The 20,959-nt window shown below is 42.5% G+C and overlaps 2 protein-coding genes across 6 annotated transcripts; one reads left to right on the top strand and one right to left on the bottom strand.

Moving 5' to 3' along the window:
• Positions 1-14,036: 14,036 nt before the first annotated feature.
• On the bottom strand, positions 14,037-20,382 carry si:dkey-13m1.5 (testis-expressed protein 45). Of its 5 annotated transcripts, XM_046302791.1 has the most exons (10): positions 18,163-20,382; positions 17,953-18,000; positions 17,155-17,774; positions 16,711-16,817; positions 16,301-16,395; positions 16,037-16,137; positions 15,599-15,717; positions 15,203-15,392; positions 15,012-15,100; positions 14,037-14,446 (listed from the first exon to the last, which is right to left on the bottom strand). In XM_046302791.1, the coding sequence occupies exons 3-10, from the start codon at positions 17,678-17,680 to the stop codon at positions 14,306-14,308; spliced, it is 1,368 nt and encodes a 455-aa protein (XP_046158747.1). In that variant the 5' UTR covers positions 17,681-17,774; positions 17,953-18,000; positions 18,163-20,382; the 3' UTR covers positions 14,037-14,305. The 5 variants fall into 5 exon arrangements, with proteins under 5 accessions (XP_046158747.1, XP_046158764.1, XP_046158757.1 ...); XM_046302808.1 differs by lacking the exon at positions 17,953-18,000; XM_046302801.1 differs by lacking the exon at positions 18,163-20,382 and having other exon boundaries at positions 17,953-18,126.
• On the top strand, positions 18,862-20,388 carry LOC123998021 (ubiquitin-60S ribosomal protein L40). The gene is made up of 5 exons (XM_046302839.1): positions 18,862-18,909; positions 19,369-19,480; positions 19,619-19,705; positions 19,827-19,929; positions 20,231-20,388. The coding sequence occupies exons 2-5, from the start codon at positions 19,378-19,380 to the stop codon at positions 20,322-20,324; spliced, it is 387 nt and encodes a 128-aa protein (XP_046158795.1). The 5' UTR covers positions 18,862-18,909; positions 19,369-19,377; the 3' UTR covers positions 20,325-20,388.
• Positions 20,389-20,959: the final 571 nt, after the last annotated feature.

Genomic DNA, 20,959 nt, shown 5'->3' on the forward strand with positions numbered 1-20,959 from the left:
CATGCCAGGAATATAGTATATGCATATGATTAGTATGTGTGGATAGAAAACACTCAGACGTTTCTAAAACTGGTTCAATCATGGCTGTGACTATGACAGAACGTGCGTTTCATTGAAAAGCGCAGGAAAATCTGATCACTGAAAACTGGAAAATATATCAATGCGCCAGTTGAATGTTTTGTTGAATAGAAACCACATTACCTGGAGCCGAGGTTGCAATACCTACAGCTTCCACACGATGTCAACAGTCTTGTCATTTGCCTAGGATTTGTTTCTTGGTCAAACGAACAAGAGACAGCCCATTTCTTCCGGTCTCCAACAGGATATTTTGGTTGAGATTTACCCGGACATTATTTCAAGACATAGAGCTATAGAATATACATCGCCCTGTGATCAATTTGATCGATTATTAACGTTTACTAATACCTAAAGTTGCATTACAAAAGCATTTCGAAGTGTTTTGTGAAAGTTTATCGGCGACTTTTTTAATTAAAAAAAAATGACGTTGCGTTATAAAACGCTGTTTTTTTCCTTGATCACACAGTCTTCATAGATCGATATCTAGGCTATATATGGACAGATTTAATCGGAAAAAAAGACCCAATAGTGCTGTTTATGGGACATCTAGGAGTGCCAACAAAGAAGATCGTCAAAGGTAATGAATGTTTTATATTTTATTTCTGCATTTTGTGTAGCGCCGACTATGCTAATTATTTTGTTTACGTCCCCTGCGGGTCTTTAGGGCTGTTGCATGCTATCAGATAATAGCTTCTCATGCTTTCGCCGAAAAGCATTTTAAAAATCTGACTTGTTGGCTGGATTCACAACGAGTGTAGCTTTAATTCAGTACCCTGCATGTGTGTTTTAATGAACGTTTGAGTTTTAACAAGTGCTATTAGCATTTAGCGTAGTGCATTTGCATTTCCAGATGTCTAGATGGAGCGCCTGCGTGTCGGGTGGAGGTAAGAGGTTTTAATGGCACCTGTTTGAACTTGTTATCAGTATAAAAGACACCTGTCCACAACCTCAAACAGTCACACTCCAAACTCCACTATGGCCAAGACCAAAGAGCTGTCAAAGGACGCGAGAAACAAAATTGTAGACCTGCACCAGGCTGGGAAGACTGAATCTGCAATAGGTAAGCAGCTTGGTTTGAAGAAATCAACTGTGGGAGCAATTATTAGGAAATGGAAGACATACAAGACCACTGATAATTTCCCTCGATCTGGGGCTCCACGCAAGATCTCACCCGTGGGGTAAAAATGATCACAAGAACGGTAAGCAAAAATCCCATAACCACACGGGGGGACCTAGTGAATGACCTGCAGAGAGCTGGGACCAAAGTAACAAAGCCTACCATCAGTAACACACTACGCCGTCAGGGACTCAAATCCTGCAGTGCCAGACGTGTCCCTCTGCTTAAGTCAGTACATGTCCAGGCCCATCTGAAGTTTGCTAGAGAGCATTTGGATGATCCAGAAGAAGATTGGGAGAATGTCAGATGAAACCAAAATATAACTTTTTGGTAAAAACTCAACTCGTTGTGTTAGGAGGACAAAGAATGCTAAGTTGCATCCAAAGAACACCATACCTACTGTGAAGCATGGGGGTGGAAACATCTTCCTTTGGGCTGTTTTTCTGCAAAGGGACCAGGACGACTGATCTGTGTAAAGGAAAGAATGAATGGGCTCATGTATCGTGAGATTTTGAGTGAAAATCTCCTTCCATTAGCAATGGCATTGAAGATGAAACGTGGCTGGGTCTTTCAGCATGACAATGATCTGAAACACACCGCCCGGGCATCGAAGGAGTGGCTTCATAAGAAGCATTTCAAGGTCCTAGCCAGTCTCCAGATCTCAACCTCATAGAAAATCTTTGGAGGGAGTTGAAAGTCTGTGTTGCACATCAACAGCCCCAAAAAATCTTTGCTCTAGAGGAGATCTGCATGCAGGAATGGGCCAAAATACCAGCAACAGTGTGTGAAAACTTTGTGAAGACTTACAGAAAACATTTGACCTCTGTCATTGCCAACAAAGGGTATATAACAAAGTACTGAGAAACTTTTATTATTGACCAAATACTTATTTTCCACCATAATTTGCAAATTCATTAATAAAAATCCTACAATGTGATATTCTGGATTTTTTTTCTGATTTTAGTTGAAGTGTACCTATGATGAAAATTACAGGCCTCTCTCATCTTTTTAAGTGGGAGAACTTGCACAATTGGTGGCTGACTAAATACTTTTTTGCCTCACTGCACATATAAGGTCTGTGTTTCATGTAGGTTTACCCTGGCGTGATGTTTTGATAACCGTGCAAATGTCTCTCCGACAAGGTAACTTTTATCAATATATTCACCTGTAATTACCCCCCAAAATGAAATGCTAATTAGATGCTAATGTGGCTATCATAGGGGACTACACATCCTGTCGCAAGCTTTGACATAATCACTCAAGGCCCAGGGTGAAAAAAAAACTCAATTTCTCCATGTGAACTCTAATCGACGAGTAGCAAGTAGATATTATAGCCTTACGTTTCTAGTTTGATATTGAAATTGTGTATTTCTCGTGTGTATTTTTGTTTAGCATTTTTCCCTACAGGCGGTGACATGGGAGAGAAAGTGTCTAATGTTAGTGGTCAGCGCAAACTAGCTAACATTAAATATCCCTGCCCTGGTGGACTAGGTAGCATGTCACCACTCTTGGGGTCTGGGGAAAAGTCTGACTACACGAACAATGAGCTAACGTGACTATTTAGCTAAACGTTAGCCCTGGTGGGCCAATATTAACTAGCATGTCACCACGTTGAAAAGTGTGACTACACAAAAGGTGAGCTAGCGTTAACTAGCTGGCTAGCTAGCTCACAAAGGACTTGTGGGCTCAATGTTTTCCCATTCAAAACCCTTTTAATACTCTTATGTTCATCCTTGAAAAAATGCCTTAACCTCTTCAGTCTACCCTCTACTTTTTCGAACATTCTGTTAAAAATCGCGCAACATTTCAGCGCCCTGCTACTCATGCCAGGAATATAGTATATGCATATGATTAGTATGTGTGGATAGAAAACACTCAGACGTTTATAAAACTGGTTAAATCACAGCTGTGACTTTTACAGAACGTGCGTTTCATTGAAAAGTGCAGGAAAATCTGATCACTGAAAGTGGAAAAATATATCCATCCGCCGCTTCAACCCATTGTTATGGGCGAAAGACATTAAATATGGCTGAGGTTGCAGTACCTACAGCTTCCACACGATGTCAACAGTCTTGTCATTTGCCTAGGATTTGTTTCTTGGTCAAACGAACAAGAGACAGCCCATTTCTTCCGGTCTCTGACCGGATATTTTGGTTGAGAAATATACACGGACAGTATTTCAAGACGGACCCCTATAGAAAACACTTCGTCTCGTGATTAATTTGATCGCTTATTAACGTTTACTAATACCTAAAGTTGCATTACAAAAGTATTTCGAAGTGTTTTGTGAAAGTTTATCGTCGACTTTTTGAATTAAAAAAAATGACGTTACGTTATGAAACGCTATTTTTTTCGTTTATCACACAGTCTTCATAGATCGATATCTACATTTACATTTACATTTAAGTCATTTAGCAGACGCTCTTATCCAGAGCGACTTACAAATTGGTGCATTCACCTTATGACATCCAGGCTATATATGGACCGATTTAATCGAAAAAAAGACCCAATAGTGATTATGGGACATCTAGGAGTGCCAACAAAGAAGATGGTCAAAGGTAATGAATGTTTTATATTTTATTTGTGCGGTTTGTGTAGCGCCGACTATGCTAATTATTTTGTTTACGTCCCCTGCGGGTCTTTTGGGGTGTTACATGCTATCAGATAATAGCTTCTCATGCTTTCGCCAAAAAGCATTTAAAAAATCTGACTTGTTGCCTGGATTCACAACGAGTGTAGCTTTAATTCAATACCCTGCATGTGTATTTTAATGAACGTTTGAGTTTTAACTAATACTATTAGCATTTAGCGTAGCGCATTTGCATTTCCAGAGCTCTAGATGGGACGCCTGCGTGCCAGGTAGGAGCAAGTGGTTTTAAGGTCTTAAATAGACACCAAACCTCTGCTAACTAGCTAGCTAAAGTGTAGTCAGTGGCCAGCTAAGACAGAAAGGTGATGGGAGAAATTCATCACTTTATTCAATTCATTTCAATACAGCACATGAATTCATAATGGATTGGGCTAAGGTCTCTGATCACACTGGTAAATAGTTGACAGTCAGCTAGAGATGGTGTAGTCTTGCTGGGGTCTTCTCTGTTGCTAAGTAGCATTTAAAAAAAATGTAAACGGAAGCGAATATATTGAGAAAATTCACCTTGTCTGAGAGGGAATTACAGTTATCAAAACATCACAACAAGGTAAGCATACACCAAACTAGGGCTGTTAAGGTAACCTTATTATACACGTATACACTGGTGGTCACCAGTTTTGATGGCAGTCAAATTCCATATGACCATTTAGTCAGAGTAATTAGGGTTCTCCAAGCTCTGATGCTGCTGATGGTCATTAGTAGCCTACCAAACTTGCTATCTGCCTGGTACTCAGCACTCTATTGTCTAAACCACTCTGACATCAATGAAAATGTATCAAATCTAATCAAACATGTTGCACAACATTTCTATAGGCTATGCAATTGCGTGATAAAGTTGATGGCCTCTATTAAAAAGAGGAGGATTAGCTTTCTATAGGCTAGACCTACTATAATTATTTATCAACTTTCTTAATATTAAGCACATTGCTTTGCTTTACAAAAGGAGTATAGTATACCTGGCTGGCATGAAAATTAACCATTGGAAAAGAGTTCTCCATTGGTTTATTTAAGGGCATAGAAATCTATTTTTTCCCCATGCCCCTGTTCCGATACAGGTGCATGATAATGGTCCATTCTAAATAAAAAGTAATATCACTAACATCAAAACTAATATTATTTAGTATATGTAAAGACATTTAAATTAAGAATAGTCTGATTCATGACAATATTAGCCTTTCACTTGTAAATTATGTATTATCACGTGTGAATGATGCCCAGCTTGTGCATTAAGGCAAGAAATAGCGTATACTTTTTCAAATAATAGTCACACATCTCATGTAGCCTAGCCCATAGGCCTATGTGTTTTGATAAGGTTTGTATCCCAACTAAAATAGCCAAATAACTTCTTAAAATGTAGAACATTAATCCGCTATATAACTGGTGTAGAGCCTAACTGGCATACATAAGCTGCAAGTGAGTTTCAGGTTTGGGGAAGATAATTTTCACCGTAAAAAAATGCATCTTCAAAATAAAGCATTACATGAATAATCGCATTTGCTGTCACTTTCAAGAACAGTTTTTTCCTGCTAATTGATTGCATTTTGGAACATTCACACTTACATACTACTGCTGTGTGCGCATTGCTGCGCTTATAAAGTGAAAGCATTGCCTAATAGTTTATCAAAAATGTAATCTTAACGATCAGCCTCATTGCTTTAAAAAAAATTGTGAGGGGTTGTATTCATTTGGAATCTAATCGCATCCCACAACTGTCCCAGAGTATGTTTGGAATATTTATTTATTGCACAGAAGGACAAATTGACCAATAGAATAGGTAAAAAATATATATACTATGGGGATAGTTGTTTGACATAGGCTAGTACTTTTGCTACTCCCTACGCCTACTAATTTTTTGTTTGCTGACGAAAAGTAGGCTAAATGCAGTGGTGGAAAAAGTACCCAATTGCCATACTTGAGTAAAAGTAAAGATACTTTTTATTAAGGTGACTCAAGTAAAAGTGAGTCACTCAGTAAAATACTACTTGAGTAAGTCTAAAAGTATTTGGTTTAAATATACTTAAGTATCAAAAGTAAAAAATATTAATAATTTCAAATTACCAAACTGCACAATTTTGTTTAAATGTAAGGATAGCCAGGGTCACACTACAACATGCAGACAATTTACAAGCAAAGCTTTTATGTTTAGTGAGTCTGCCAGATCAGAGGCAGTAGGGATGACCAGGGATGTTCTCTTGATAAATGTGTGTATCATGACACAAGGCGAGGCCCAGATGCAGACACAGGAGGCAGATGGTTGGAGTTTAAGATGTTTAATAATCCAAAAGGAGTAGGCAAGAGAATGGTCGTGGACAGGCAAAAGGTCAAAACCTTTTGTCCAGGAGGTACAGAGTGGCAGACAGGCTTGAGGTTAAGGCAGGCAGGTACAGAGTCCAGAAACAGGCAAGGGTCAAAACCGGGAGGACTAGAAAAAGGAGAATAGCAAAGGCAGGCGAACGGGAAAAGCTGCTGGTTGACTTGGGAACATACAAGATGAACTGGCACAGAGAGACAGGAAACACAGGGATAAATATACTGGGGAAAACAAGCGACACCTGGACACCTGGAGAGGTGGAGACAATAACAAGTGGAGGGGTGGAGGGGTGGAGACAATAACAAGCCCCCCTTCCCCCTAGGGGCGCCCCCTGGCATCCTACCTGGCTGACCGGGGTGTCGGTGGTGGGGGGAAAAAAGGCTGAAGCACTAGCCTATGTCCAAGATGTCTTTAGCAGGGACCCAGTACCTCTCCTCCAGGCCATAACCCTCCCAATCAACCAGGTACTGGAAACCCCTGCCCCGTGGTCGAATCCTCAGGAGGCTTCTCACTGTATATGCTGTCTGGCCAACAAAGACCCGGGGGAGGAAGAGATGGGCCTGGAAACAGAAGACAAAAGGACTGTGAGACACAGGCTTAATCTTAGACACATGGAAGGTAGGGTGAATACAGAGGGTACGGGGTAACACAAGACGGACAGCAGTGGAACTCAGTACTCTGGAGTTGGGAAATGAAACAGGGAGACAGCTTTCGGGACTCTATCGGAAGGGGCAAATCCCAAGTGGAAAGCCATACCCTCTGCACAATACGGTAGCTGGAAGCTGGGGTCCAGTGACGGTCCACCTGTCGACAATACCTGGAGTTGCTCTTGAGAATAGCCGCCCTGACTCTTCTCCAGGTACGTCGACAATGGAGGACAAACATCTGGGCCAAGGGTACGCCGGACTGAGTTAGGGACAAACATCCAGTTAGCCGGGCCCTCTTCAGGTCCAGGCTGGGAGCATTGTGCCTTGCGAACCAGGGTCTCAATACCCCAATCCACAGTGGCTGCTAGGCATGAGGTAGGGAAAAGGTTCTCGGTTACCGAGGGTGTGGCAAAGGAACTGTATAGGCGAGAGAGAGAGTCAGGCTTCACATTTTTGGACCCTGGGCGGTAGGAAATGGTGAAGTGGAATCTGGTAAGCAGAGCACCCTGGGCCTGCCTGGCTGTACAGAGATATTCCAGATTTTTATGGTCGGTCCAGACCAGGAATGGCTGTTCTGCTCCTTCCAGCCAGTGCCTCCACTCTTCCAACGCTATCTTGACCGCCAGGAGGTCTCGGTTGCTTACGTCGTAGTTCCTCTCTCCAGAATTGAGACGATTTTGGTCCTGGGATGAAGCTTTTGGTCCTGGGCAGATCGCTGGGACAGGATGGCCCCCACTCCAACATCAGATGCATCCACCTCAACCACAAATTGATGCGACGTGTCCGAATGGATGAGGATGGGTGCTGTTGTGAACCAATGCTTCAGGTCCACAAAGGCTTTGACAGCAGGAGACCATTTGAATGGTACTTTGTAGAAAGTGAGTGCCGAGAGGGGGGCTGCCAGGGTGCTGTAACCCCAAATGAAATGGCGGTAGACGTCTGCAAATCCTAGGAAACGTTGCAACTGCACCCTGGACATAGGTTGAGGCCAATCCACCACTGCTTTCACCTTTCCAGGATCCATCTGGATATTACCCTCAGCAATGACATATCCCAGGAAAGCGATAGTAGAGCTGTGGCTTTCACGAACAGTTGGTTCTCCCGGAGGCGCTGAAGGACCTGCCTGATGTGAAGAACATGTTCTTGGGCAGACTGGGGGGGGAAACAGGATGTCATCAAGGTAGAGGAACACAAAACAGTTGAGCATGTCCTGAAAGACAGCGGGGGCATTGGTGAGTCAAAATGGCATGACCTGATACTCATAATGTCCGCTGGCTGTGTTGAAGGCTGTCTTCCACTCATCCCCTTCGCGCACCCGAACCAGGTGGTAGGCATTCCGAAGGTCCAACTTGGAAAAAATTGTGGCCCCCTGGAGAGGTTCAAAAGCCAAAGAGAGGAGTGGTAGTGGGTAACGATTTTTGTGCGGCTGATGGGTGTGTGGGTGATGGGAATTAGGGAAGTCCCAGTCTGTCTCACTAAAGTACTTGTACCCACCAGAGACAAAGGTTTCCTAACAGGGCAGGTAGCTATGTAATGTCCTGCCCCTCCACAGTACAGACAACAGTTGGAATTCAGCCTACGTGAGCATTCCCCAACTGACAACCTAGCTCTTCCTAATTGCATAGGCTCAGGAGAATCCAATTCACCAGTCGTAGATAATTCACGTGGGAGCTCGGGTGGCTTTGGATCCTCTCGGGAAAACTGCCTTCGGGAACGTCCGGATTCTTTCAAGGGTGAGCGAGCCATAGAGGGTGAACAAGTGTGCCCAAAGCCAGACCTCCTCTCACTCCTGCGTTCCCTTAAGCATCCATCAATTTTAATGGTAAAGTGATGAGGGAGTCGAGATCCACCGGCAATTCCCGAGCAGCTAGCTCATCCTTCACCACCTCGGATAATCCGTGAAGGAAGGTATTGAAGAGAGACTCCGGATTCCAGGCACTCTCGGTGGCCAATGTGCAAAAATTAACCGCATAGTCTGCTGCACTACGGGAGTTTTGACATAAATCAAGAAGTTTACTGGCCGCCTCTCTCCCGGATACCAGAGACTCGAATACCTTCCTCACCTCCGCCAATAATTCCTTCAGATGACAACGAAGGTTGGATTGTTTTTCCCGAACAGCAATGGGGAACGGGTTAGGCTGTACCAACTCACCACAAAGGAAAACAATTCTGAGAGGTTGGGGTCTCTCAGGGATGGCAGACAGTCTGAGTTAACTCCTTAATAAGCTCCATAATAGCCTTAAACCATTGGTCGCAGCGCTCTGTCAGAGAACGAAGCACTTCCAGAAGGTCCTGTAACAGCTCCTCATGTCTCCCAATGGTGGCTCCCTGCAGGGAGACAGTTTGGCGAAGCTGGTCCAAGTCTGCTGGGTCTGTCATGGCTAGTTCGTACTATCATGACACAAGGCGAGACCTAGACACAGACACAGGAGGCAGATGGTTGGAGTTTAAGATTTTTAGTAATCCAAAAGGAGTAGGCAAGAGAATGGTCATGGACAGGCAAAAGGCCAAAACCAGATCAGAGTCCAGGAGGTACAAAGTGGCAGACAGGCTCGAGGTCAAGGCAGGCAGAATGGTCAGGCAGGCAGGTACTGAGTCCAGAAACAGGCAAGGGTCAAAACCGGGAAGATTAGAAAAGGAGAATAGCAAAGGCAAGAAAATGGGAAAAAACACTGGCTTGGGAACATACAAGACGAACTAGCACAGAGAGACAGGAAACACAGGGATAAATACACTGGGGAAAACAAGTGACATCTGGAGGGGGTGGATACAATAACAAGAACAGGTGAACAGATCAGGGTGTGACAGCATGAATTAGACCATTTTCCTGTCCTACTAAGCATTCAAAATGTTCAGAGTACCTTTGGGTGTCAGGGTATGTATGGAGTAAAAAGTACATCATTTTATTTAGGAATGTAGTGAAGTAAAAGTAAACGTTGTCAAAAATATGAATAGTAAAGTACAGTTACCCCAAAAAACTACTTAAGTTGTACTTTAAAGTATTTTTACTTACGTATTTTACACCACTGTCTAAATGTGGACAGTTCTAACATCTTCAATATGCGCCTCTGAATTCGATAAGAGAGATGCATGCAGTTCCGTTCCCGATGTGCCTGTCTTCATTCACTTAGCCTACTTCTTAGCTGAAATGCCTGTGAGATGGACCTGATCACGTGAAAGGCATTGGCTACATCTGAGAGAGCCATGTGAGTGAGAAGTGCTTCAGAGCGCAGCAGCCGGGAGAAGGGAATTATAATTCACCTTGTTATATTCAGCCCAAGAGCACAACGGCGAATAGAATAGAAAATTACAGGCACCCTCAAGAAAAACAATCACATTCCTCAACAGAGGTTCTCAATTTGCATTGGTAAAGGCAGAATGTGTTTTGCTTTTGCCATAGGCCTGCTCACGCTAATAGGCCTACTCGTGCTAATAGGCCTACTCACCTTAATAGGCCTACTCACGCTAATAGGCATACGCACCTTAATAGGCCTACTCACCTTAATAGGCCTACTCACGCTAATAGGCCTACTCACCTTAGTAGGCCTACTCACCTTAATAGGACTACTCACACTAATTATTCTAATTCCATGTAATGTTACTCACATTCTACTTTGTCTACATTGGAAACTGTGGCTGTTGGTAAGGGTAAATGTATAAAACATTGTAAGACTGAGCATGTCCTGACCCCCTTATAACGGTAGTATTTTATTTATTATTTATTTATTTCACCTTTATTTAACCAGGTAGGCAAGTTGAGAACAAGTTCTCATTTACAATTGCGACCTGGCCAAGATAAAGCAAAGCAGTTCGACAGATACAACGACACAGAGTTACACATGGAGTAAAACAAACATACAGTCAATAATACAGTATAAACAAGTCTATATACAATGTGAGCAAATTATGTGAGAAGGAAGGTAAAGGCAAAAAAGGCCATGGTGGCAAAGTAAATACAATATAGCAAGTAAAACACTGGAATGGTAGTTTTGCAATGGAAGAATGTGCAAAGTAGAAATAAAAATAATGGGATGCAAAGGAGCAAAATAAATAAATACATTAAATACAGTTGGGAAAGAGGTAGTTGTTTGGGCTAAATTATAGGTGGGCTATGTACAGGTGCAGTAATCTGTAAGATGCTCTGACAGTTGGTGCTTAAAGCTAGTGAGGGAGATAAGTGTTTCCAGTTTCAGAGATTTTTGTAGTTCGTTCCAGTCATTGGCAGCAGAGAACTGGAAGGAGAGGGGGCCAAAGAAAGAATTGGTTTTGGGGGTGACTAGAGAGATATACCTGCTAGAGCGTGTGCTACAGGTGGGAGATGCTATGGTGACCAGCGAGCTGAGATAAGGGGGGACTTTACCTAGCGGGATCTTGTAGATGACATAGAGCCAGTGGGTTTGGCGACGAGTATGAAGCGAGGGCCAGCCAACGAGAGCGTACAGGTCGCAATGGTGGGTAGTATATGGGGCTTTGGTGACAAAACGGATTGCACTGTGATAGACTGCATCCAATTTGTTGAGTAGGGTATTGGAGGCTATTTTGTAAATGACATCGCCAAAGTCGAGGATTGGTAGGATGGTCAGTTTTACAACGGTATGTTTGGCAGCATGAGTGAAGGATGCTTTGTTGCGAAATAGGAAGCCAATTCTAGATTTATCTTGTTGCGGAATAGAAAGCCGATTCTTGATTTGATTTTCGATTGGAGATGTTTGATATGGGTCTGGAAGGAGAGTTTACAGTCTAACCAGACACCTAAGTATTTGTAGTTGTCCACGTATTCTAAGTCAGAGCCGTCCAGAGTAGTGATGTTGGACAGGCGGGTGGTGCAGGTAGCGATCGGTTGAAGAGCATGCATTTAGTTTTACTTGTATTTAAGAGCAATTGGAGGCCACGGAAGGAGAGTTGTATGGCATTGAAGCTTGCCTGGAGGGTTGTTAACACAGTGTCCAAAGAAGGGCCGGAAGTATACAGAATGGTGTCGTCTGCGTAGAGGTGGATCAGGGACTCACCAGCAGCAAGAGCGACCTCATTGATGTATACAGAGAAGAGAGTCGGTCCAAGAATTGAACCCTGTGGCACCCCCATAGAGACTGCCAGAGGTCCGGACAGCAGACCCTCCGATTTGACACACTGAACTCTATCAGAGAAGTAGTTGGTGAACCAGGCGAGGCAATCATTTGAGAAACCAAGGCTGTCGAGTCTGCCGATGAGGATGTGGTGGTTGACAGAGTCGAAAGCCTTGGCCAGATCAATGAATACGGCTGCACAGTAATGTTTCTTATCGATGGCGGTTAAGATATCGTTTAGGACCTTGAGCGTGGCTGAGGTGCACCCATGACCAGCTCTGAAACCAGATTGCATAGCAGAGAAGGTATGGTGAGATTCGAAATGGTCGGTAATCTGTTTGTTGACTTGGCTTTCGAAGACCTTAGAAAGGCATGGTAGGATAGATATAGGTCTGTAGCAGTTTGGGTCAAGAGTGTCCCCCCCTTTGAAGAGGGGGGTGACCGCAGCTGCTTTCCAATCTATATAATCATCAATAGCTGCTATCAATGCTTTCCAATGTTTTATAATCATAAAACATAAAACTAGGGATCAAACACAGAAATGGTTGTAATCGCTTTTTTGTGAAACACTTCAAACTAAGTATGTGTTTGGTGTTGGGCTGTGGTGGTAATGACATTTTGTCAGCCGGTGAATGTCGAGCAAATTACTGCTGGTCTCATGGTAGTTGACCCGGTAATTAGCAAAAACAGGTTAAGCATCTTCTGGCTTCCATGCATAGCCTACAAGCCACTGATGCAAACCTTTTGGAACATCAACATTTGAAAAAGTCTAATAAATCAATCTAATATTGCCTACACCATCACAATAAATCCATGATCTATTTTAGACATTGTCTAAAGAAACATGATATTATTATTCGACCATGCTGGTCATTTATGAACATTTGAACATCTTGGCCATGTTCTGTTATAATCTCTACCCGGCACAGCCAGAAGAGGACTGACCACCCCACATAGCCTGGTTCCTCTCTAGGTTTCTTCCTAGGTTTTGGCCTTTCTAGGGAGTTTTTCCTAGCCACCGTGCTTCTACACCTGCATTGCTTGCTGTTTGGGGTTTTAGGCTGGGTTTCTGTACAGCACTTTGAGATATCAGCTGATGTACGAAGGGCCATATAAATAAATTTGATTTGATTTGATATGAAGAAAATGTAGTCTATTTCAGAAGAACAGAATAGCATAATCTGAGTTATTTTTGGCCTGATATGGCTATGCCATATGGTTGTGGGCTACACTAGTTCATTTAGATTTGCTTAGAATTGTGTGGCATTATTTCATAGTTTGAAGAAATCAATTGAACATAGCTTAATAAAATAGAAAGGATATTTACTCCAAATGATTTGAAAGGAAGTGCGTACATGCAGCAATTATGTGTTGAGCGGTTAACAAAGAAACTGGTCCTCCTATATGTCTAATTATAGCTAGGCTAGGGGTTAGGGTTAGATGAAGGGTTAGCTAAAATGGTTAGGGTTAGATGAAGGGTTAGCTAAAATGAAGGGTTAGCTTACCAACATAGGAGCCAAGCTGACTCCAGAGGAGGAGGAGGTGATCAACAAGAAGAGGTTGAAGAAGATTCAGAATTTGCTAAGTAGTTGCAAAGTAGCTAAAAAGTAGTAAGTAGTTGCTAATTAGCTAAAATGCTAAAGTTGTCCATGATGGGATTTGAACGCACACCCTTTGGATGGCTAGATGTTTGCATTATACACCCACCTATCCACCCTGACCAACCAACCTCCTTTAATTTTCCCCTTAAGTAACCATCTGCCTTATGTAACCATACCAAAAGTAACACATCATAATGAATAGAGTGTCTCGGATTTACATAAAGAATAATATGAAATGCTTTGAGACCAGATTTCCCTGAAAGGACTGTGCTTTGATGTTTCACATTGGACCTGAGTGGGTCAATGTCTTTATCTTATTGTGTCAGTGAAATGATCAGGCTTCTTGCACACCTCCTCTCGAGACATGCAAGTCACTTTAGGTGACATCACAGCCAACACACCAAAAGATTAGCCCGGTCCCGGTATACAAGAGGAGTAGGTCCCAGGTATAAGTACTGTGTATAGCCAACTCCTATTGTTGCTGTCATGCCTAAGACTTGTATGGTATGACAGATCTGGGAACAAGTTACCAAAAGTGACCCATGGGCTTTTATTTCCACATTTATTGGATCATGTGTAGGCAGTCAAATGTACATGTTTAGTCAATAGAGGTAAGCAGTTGCTCCATATCACCTGGCCATTTGCTCAATAAACAAACATAACATTGAATAAAGCATACATTTCAGAGGAGTAGGCCTATCTCTTCAAACAAAAAGTTTGCAATTGTTTTGCACCAGAGCTTTTCCCTTGCATATCCCCAAAATGTCCCTTAAATATATAGAGTAAATGCTTTATTTGTGAAAGCAAGTTTTGATAAGGCAGCTCTTTGGTCTCTTTAGAAAGGCATGTGGCTAATGTGTTGTCTAGGTGGGTTGTCCGGGCAGGTCCTGGAGAGAGGCTTGGGCCCAAAAGCTTCCTTATGGGTCGTGGTGAAGTGTTGCTCATTGTAGGGAGCGGTGATGTGGCTGAATTTAATCTACAGACAGACAGTGAGAGAGAGACAGAGAGTTAGAGAGAGAGTGATAGAAAGGGAAAGAGAAGATTAAAAGACACTGGGATAGAGCAACATGCTGATTGGTGCACACAAAAGGAGCAAAGAGCTTGTGTGTGTACATGAACCAGTTTCTTGGTAACAACCGGTTCTTTGAGGACGTATTAGGTATTCTGAGATATTTGTATTGTTTGAGCACTGATAGCGGCAACAAATCTCCAGGCAGATTGTAAAAAATATGACACATTAGACATTATTCCATGTGTGTCTAGGGAACATAAAGTGAAATGTGAACATAATAAGCCTGAAGTAAGGTCAGTTTGACCCTCAAAACTTGTGGGAAAAATGAATTAAATGTACATTTGCATAATTAACAATACTGCCCTCTAGCGTTCATTTGTACATACCTAATTGACTAGAAACTTAGCTGTTGTGATACAGCCTGGAAATTAACCAGGGTCTGTACTGACGCCTCTAGCACTGAGATGCAGTGTCTTAAACCGTTGTGCCACTCGGCAGCTGACTGTTACTTATTAAGTTATTTAACTACCTGTTGAAGTTGTTTTGGGCTAAGTTCCTGTCTCCTGGAGTTTAGTGGGAGGTAGTCCCTTTGAACAGTAGTCGAGGCTGTTCCAGGCTCTGGGGAGTATACCATAAATCTCATTGACAAAAAAACTCAATTAATATGGAATGGAACCCAACTGACTGGGACATCTGAGAATGTTTTGGTTTCTCTCTCACCTTGGCCAGTCAGCACATGGCCAGAGGGATGGGTATGCGGCCTAGCTCGATTTATGTCCCTCTTGGGGTAGTCTTCCTGGGCTGCGGTGCTGTAGAACAGGCCTCCCAGAATGGGTCTGCCGAACTCCACATTGCTCCTGGTCCTCACGTTGGCTCCACTGACATGCACCGGCCGCTCTCTGTGGTTCTGCTGCGGAGGGGAGGGAAATCCAACCAGGCCGATTAGGAAGACAGTAGCCAGATTCTCGTAAAACCTGTGCTCTTTTGCATCATAACATTCCTGCATGGCAAGGTGCTACACGAATGTCCTCGATCCATTTAAAGGCCTGGAAGCCAGTGATACACTTTGCTCAAATCCGGCCTGTGGATGGGTAAATTGGAGAATTTGGGTTTCACCTCAGAGAAGAAAAAGCTGTTGGTTGTGGCCATCATCCTCCGTCGGTTGCGCCCAGGATCAGTGTCCCCTCTGGGGACTGAGCTGAGAGTCTTGTTCATTTGCATCAGTGGAACAGGGGCTGGGAAACAGACCCAATTACTGGGAGTTAGCTAAGCAGGAGAATCAGAACACTGATTTCATAAGCTAAGCAATACATTTTTATGTCTGTGTGCTTTTTTAATAGTAATTTCAATCTAAAAGAAAAAATCCAATCCCGCAATTTGTTTTGCAATAGATTATATGAATAAATTATATCAACAATAGTTAGCTGTTTGGAAGCAATTCAGTCAGAAAGATAGAAGTGAAAATAGATAATCAATCAAATCCATAGGGTTAACAGTGCAGAATGTTATATCATTGATGAACAGAGTATTAATTAATAACCTTGGCTTACACACCTGACTTGGCCTCGCGAAACGCGTCAGCCATTGTGGATGTCCATTTGTTTTCAGAGAAATCGCCAAGATTGACCTTCAAACGTTCCTTCACATTGACTGGACTGGGTCAGTGAAAGGTTGATATATTAGACAAATCCTAAAAACGTTGATTATTAGGATTTGGACAGGCATTTGCTTTTATAACAGGAAAACGGGACACGTTTTCTAACTACAAGATGACGGAGGTGATGTGAATTTTGGCATGCATACCAGTAAATCACATACCTAGGATTGCCAGGGTGTCCAAAGGACACATCCTGGGTGGTTTTAGTTTCCAGAATCTTCTGTGGGTCTCCCATTGCCACTGATGAGTGGATTTGCTGAACCGGAGAAGGAAAAGTACAGTACACCCTCAGAAAAGTCATGTACACCCTCAACAAAATTTCATTAACATCTTATCAAAGGCCTTCTCAAAGACATGGTGTGGGTTTGTTGTGGCTTTGTAATCCGCAGGGAGCAAAGAATAGTAAGTAAGATAATTATCAAAGGCTAGTTTAACGCTCATAGCTAGTCTATTTAATGACCATTCATAGAAAATATTCACATGATTCCATTTTTCACATGCAGCTATTGTACAGAAAACACAGAATTTCCCAGTAGCCTAACTATTCCAGGATATCAATGGCAATCGATACCTTCTCCACAGGTTGAGGTGGGCTGTGCCATTGTCCCTGGAATACATTGTTGTGGTGGGAGTCAAAATGTTGGCCATCCCTGTCCCATTTAAAGGTGGGTTCTCGCCCTGAATCACAAAGGCATTGACAATGTCACAATCTGACTCAAGGTTACACATTTACAAAAACAGAGCTACTCTTTTAAACATACAGTCAGTGTAATGGTTTACTGAAGCACCACACCCGGCATAAAGGTTCATCCAAAACAAGTGTGTGCCCCCGTTCTGCAAAGCTTTTTGCCAGGCTTCCATATGCCAGGCAGTGAATGACAAATATTGTAGATAACCTACATAGGCATACATAGGCCTTACCTATTTCACTAATCCAAACAGAGAATGACATCACAGATATAGTATACATGCATCTACTTTTAGACAATAACCTAGATTTGAAAGAGCCACTGACCTAGGTGTTTGACCTTGGCCTTAACAATGGGCGACACATTGTATGGGGTGAATGAAGCTTTATGAGTGGTCACAGGAAGCTTCTCCTCCAGCTGTTTCTTCTTAATGGCCATGACTGGCCGGATGGGTTTGGTGTGGGTTGAGGCCAGTTGCTGGAAGCCCTCTGCCTGGGTGGTGAGGAAGTTGACCTGCCTGGGGTCTTTATGCATCTGGAAGTTAGTGCACAGCTTAGCCCAAGCAGGTGTGCGGCAGAGGGGGATCTGTGGGTGGTGGGTATATGACTTGACCGCTTCGGTCAGATACTCCTTGATCCGACGCAGGTCTTTGTGCTCGACCTGGGCAGGGATGGGGCGAGAGATGGCGAATCTCTTGGGTAGGGTGGCAAGAGAGTTGAAGTCCGTCTGGAAGGTGGTCTTAAATGCCTCGCCAAGGCCATTGCAACTGTCGCCGCCCCAAAATGGAATGTGTGAGGACTGAAGGAAGTCCTTTCCCATCAAGGTGGCTTGAATCAATGTGCTTACAGCCATAGCACTTCTTGGACTGTTATTACTTCTTCCTGTGTTGTCTTTTTCCTTACATCAATGTGCCTTTCCTGAAATGGTTCTCTCTCTTTTTTTAGAACTGTGGAAAGAAAATGCAGTGGTCTCACCATGGAAACCAAGATAGCACAAGTAATGAAGATGTCACAATACAATGAGAACTGAGAGCAAAATTCCCCATTCTTTTCTTTATCATTCTATCTATTCTAGAAACTTTTTTTGTGTGGATAATATGAATATGTAGCCAATCACATACATACCTTGACATTCACCTATTCACCTATCACTGTGCATGCATTATGACAGCCCTGAGTGACAAATGTAACATTTTCTGTTATTTAAGAATGAAATTAAGATCTGAATGAACAGAAATGACAATGAACAGGAATTAGAATGTTAGTTACCTGCTACTATGTGTTTATTTGTCTATAGCAAAGTGAAGCTTTAATTAGGCAATGAGAGTGACTTACCCATTCCAAAGTGAAGAGCATCACCTGAATAGTGGTAGCTGCACGTTTCCCTGCATCAAGTGTCTTTTATGCATAATTTAGCATTTTGGTGGATAATCTTACCATATCAATTTGCCATGTCTCACGTTCACATATAAACACTGTTTGCATTGCAATGCATGCAATTAGTAAGATTTTGTTTTTAAACTTATCGCCATGGTGCCAAAATCACAAGCAAATATTTGCTGGGGGAGAACCTTTCATGGTGTTAATGTTTCACTGTGGCATATTTTCAGCCATTACAGTGAACCTGTCCTCCCCATTTCTACCTCCACTGATACATTCATGCATTTAGCCATAGGCTATCACTGGCAGTATTTCTAGCAGAAAATATACAAAACAGACATTGACGATAGATTGTTCTTATAAATACATTCTAAAATAATGCACACCCGAGACAGGTATGGTAATAGAAATGACCTCATCAAAACAATTCACGCAGTCACATCAGTAGGTGGCAGTAAAATTAAATTATCTAAACGCCTGGTCCAAGTTAGTGATCGATTGTGTTCGTTTGAGAATACAATTGAGTAAATACAGTAAGTAGTATATTGCAATTTTCTATAATCTTACATCTAATTTTGCAACTGTTAGTAGAGTCAGGCTTGATGAAACCGATTTGTGCAAGAAAAAAATGATGCAGGATATGATGTAATATAACTTCCGCCTTGTACAGTCTCTTTTCGTTAAGGCTCAGCTATCGGCCTGGTGGGTGTATATATTTGTCCGTCACAATTTTTGCGAAATTGACTACAAGACGCATTTGTTGCGTAATAGAAATACACTAGTGTCCCTCCACTAAAATAACTGTCTAAATATCCATTGGGTCATCATATGTGAGACGTGTAAAGTCTAAATATGAGTATTGAAATATAACGAGTTCCAGCATGTGGCAAAGACGCCTTGTTGGAAGCACCCGCTTGACCGCAGCTGTTGGCTAGTTAGTTAGTTAGTTTGCCACAGCTAACGTTAGCAAGATTGTTGGCCGCTCATTCTAAATGTCAATGGGATAGCTAACTATTCTTCTAATACTTAATGAGTTACTTTTTTATTTCGATGTGCCGGGGATTGGCTGACTTGGCTAGCTAACTAGTATTTCAAGTAGATAACAAAATAGATATGTATCTAGCTACTGCAATCAACTCGCACCATATTTTATCCCAACAGCCTGCCAACATGCAGATCTTCGTGAAGACGTTGACGGGGAAAACAATCACCCTTGAGGTTGAGCCCAGCGATACTATTGAAAATGTCAAGGCCAAGATCCAGGATAAGGAAGGTGTTCTAAGTTTCATTTGATCCGTCATATAGTATAACAAAATGAGCTGTTTTAAATACTTAGGGTAGGTTGCTTTTGCACTGATACTAGGTTTCTGCTGTAGTGATTTCATTAAATCAATATGCTTTTTATTCTCAGGCATTCCTCCTGATCAACAGCGTCTAATCTTCGCTGGCAAACAACTTGAGGATGGTCGCACCTTGTCAGACTACAACATCCAGAAAGGTAGGCGATTACGAGTTGACAGTGGGCACATGTAATGCTGCTCATTAGTTAAGCATCAGCCCTGTGTGAAAACATACCTGTGAACTTTGCATCTATCCACTATGATAATGTTCCCATCCAGAGTCCACCCTTCATCTTGTGCTGCGTCTTCGTGGAGGCATTATCGAGCCATCTTTGAGACAGCTGGCCCAGAAGTACAACTGTGACAAAATGATCTGCCGCAAGTAAGTAGAGCTAAGTACAGTTGCATTAATGGTGGTAATGAACTGTTTTTACAATTAAGGTTAAAGCCTATCTTTACACTTAAGTTTCCCTTTTACAGTAAAAAAAAAACCTTCATCCACATTTGCGATTGAGGTGACAAATGCAACAGCTTTCAGAGCAACTACAGTAATGTTGCTGTGTACAAAGGAAAACTATTTTTAGTAGACCAGATAGCGAGGAATGAAAGTGCGCTAGGGCAGTGGCTTAGACCACTGGACCAGTCTCGGCCATACATTTTGCACAGTTCTGAACTTGTTGCAGGTGCTACGCTCGCCTCCATCCTCGTGCTGTCAACTGCCGCAAGAAGAAGTGTGGACACACAAACAACCTGCGCCCCAAGAAGAAGCTGAAGTAAACAGTTGGCTTGGTGCTTTTTGTGGAACATAAGCACAACTGTTAAATAAACATACCAAAATGTACTTTGGCTGGCCTTATTTGTCTTGATAATCCAAAATTGTTTTAAAAACCATTTAAAGATTAGGGCCTGGATTCAATCAGATTGAGCATTAACCAGCATCTACATTGCAGATGTCTGAGGTGTAACTGAGCAGCTCCTCTTGTGCATCACAAACTACTCCTATTATCCTTACTGCGTAAGAAGTTAAATGGCACTAGATAGTGTAGGCTCTATCGATGTCAGAACACTGATGGGCATAAATCCCTTGATCAAAATGAACATGCATCAGACTAGTTTGAGTGTTTGAACTTGAAATGCAGCTGCATGTGATTTTGCTGGATATAGTCAGGTCTGGTTTTGTTGCATCCAATGGCAGTGTCTGCAATAAGGTAACACTAGCTTGTGGATTTCAGCGGTGTAAAAGCCACTTTACACTTGATTCAGTAATGCAGTCCGGAGGAAGGGTGTGAAGCGCTTGGGAGGCCAAATCGAGCTCCATTCTGCATTGCAGTGCGCCTCCCCAATTTTTTAACAATATGGAGGGCTCCATATAGCTCAGCATTGACAATGGTTGACGGTAGGTGGCGGCGGTA

Source organism: Oncorhynchus gorbuscha, linkage group LG02, assembly GCF_021184085.1.
Source record: "Oncorhynchus gorbuscha isolate QuinsamMale2020 ecotype Even-year linkage group LG02, OgorEven_v1.0, whole genome shotgun sequence".
Taxonomy (NCBI): domain Eukaryota; kingdom Metazoa; phylum Chordata; class Actinopteri; order Salmoniformes; family Salmonidae; genus Oncorhynchus; species Oncorhynchus gorbuscha.

Excerpts from the sequence above, each read along its gene's own strand:
- LOC123998021 (XM_046302839.1), top strand. The coding sequence starts at position 19,378 with ATGCAGATCTTCGTGAAGACGTTGACGGGGAAAACAATCACCCTTGAG. Across the intron at positions 19,706-19,826 it reads AGACTACAACATCCAGAAAG|AGTCCACCCTTCATCTTGTG; the intron begins GTAGGCGATTAC and ends GTTCCCATCCAG. Across the intron at positions 19,930-20,230 it reads GACAAAATGATCTGCCGCAA|GTGCTACGCTCGCCTCCATC; the intron begins GTAAGTAGAGCT and ends AACTTGTTGCAG.
- si:dkey-13m1.5 (XM_046302808.1), bottom strand. The coding sequence starts at position 17,680 with ATGGCTGTAAGCACATTGATTCAAGCCACCTTGATGGGAAAGGACTTC. Across the intron at positions 16,818-17,154 it reads GGCCAAGGTCAAACACCTAG|GGCGAGAACCCACCTTTAAA; the intron begins GTCAGTGGCTCT and ends TTTGTGATTCAG. Across the intron at positions 14,447-15,011 it reads GCCCAAAACAACTTCAACAG|ATTAAATTCAGCCACATCAC; the intron begins GTAGTTAAATAA and ends GTCTGTCTGTAG.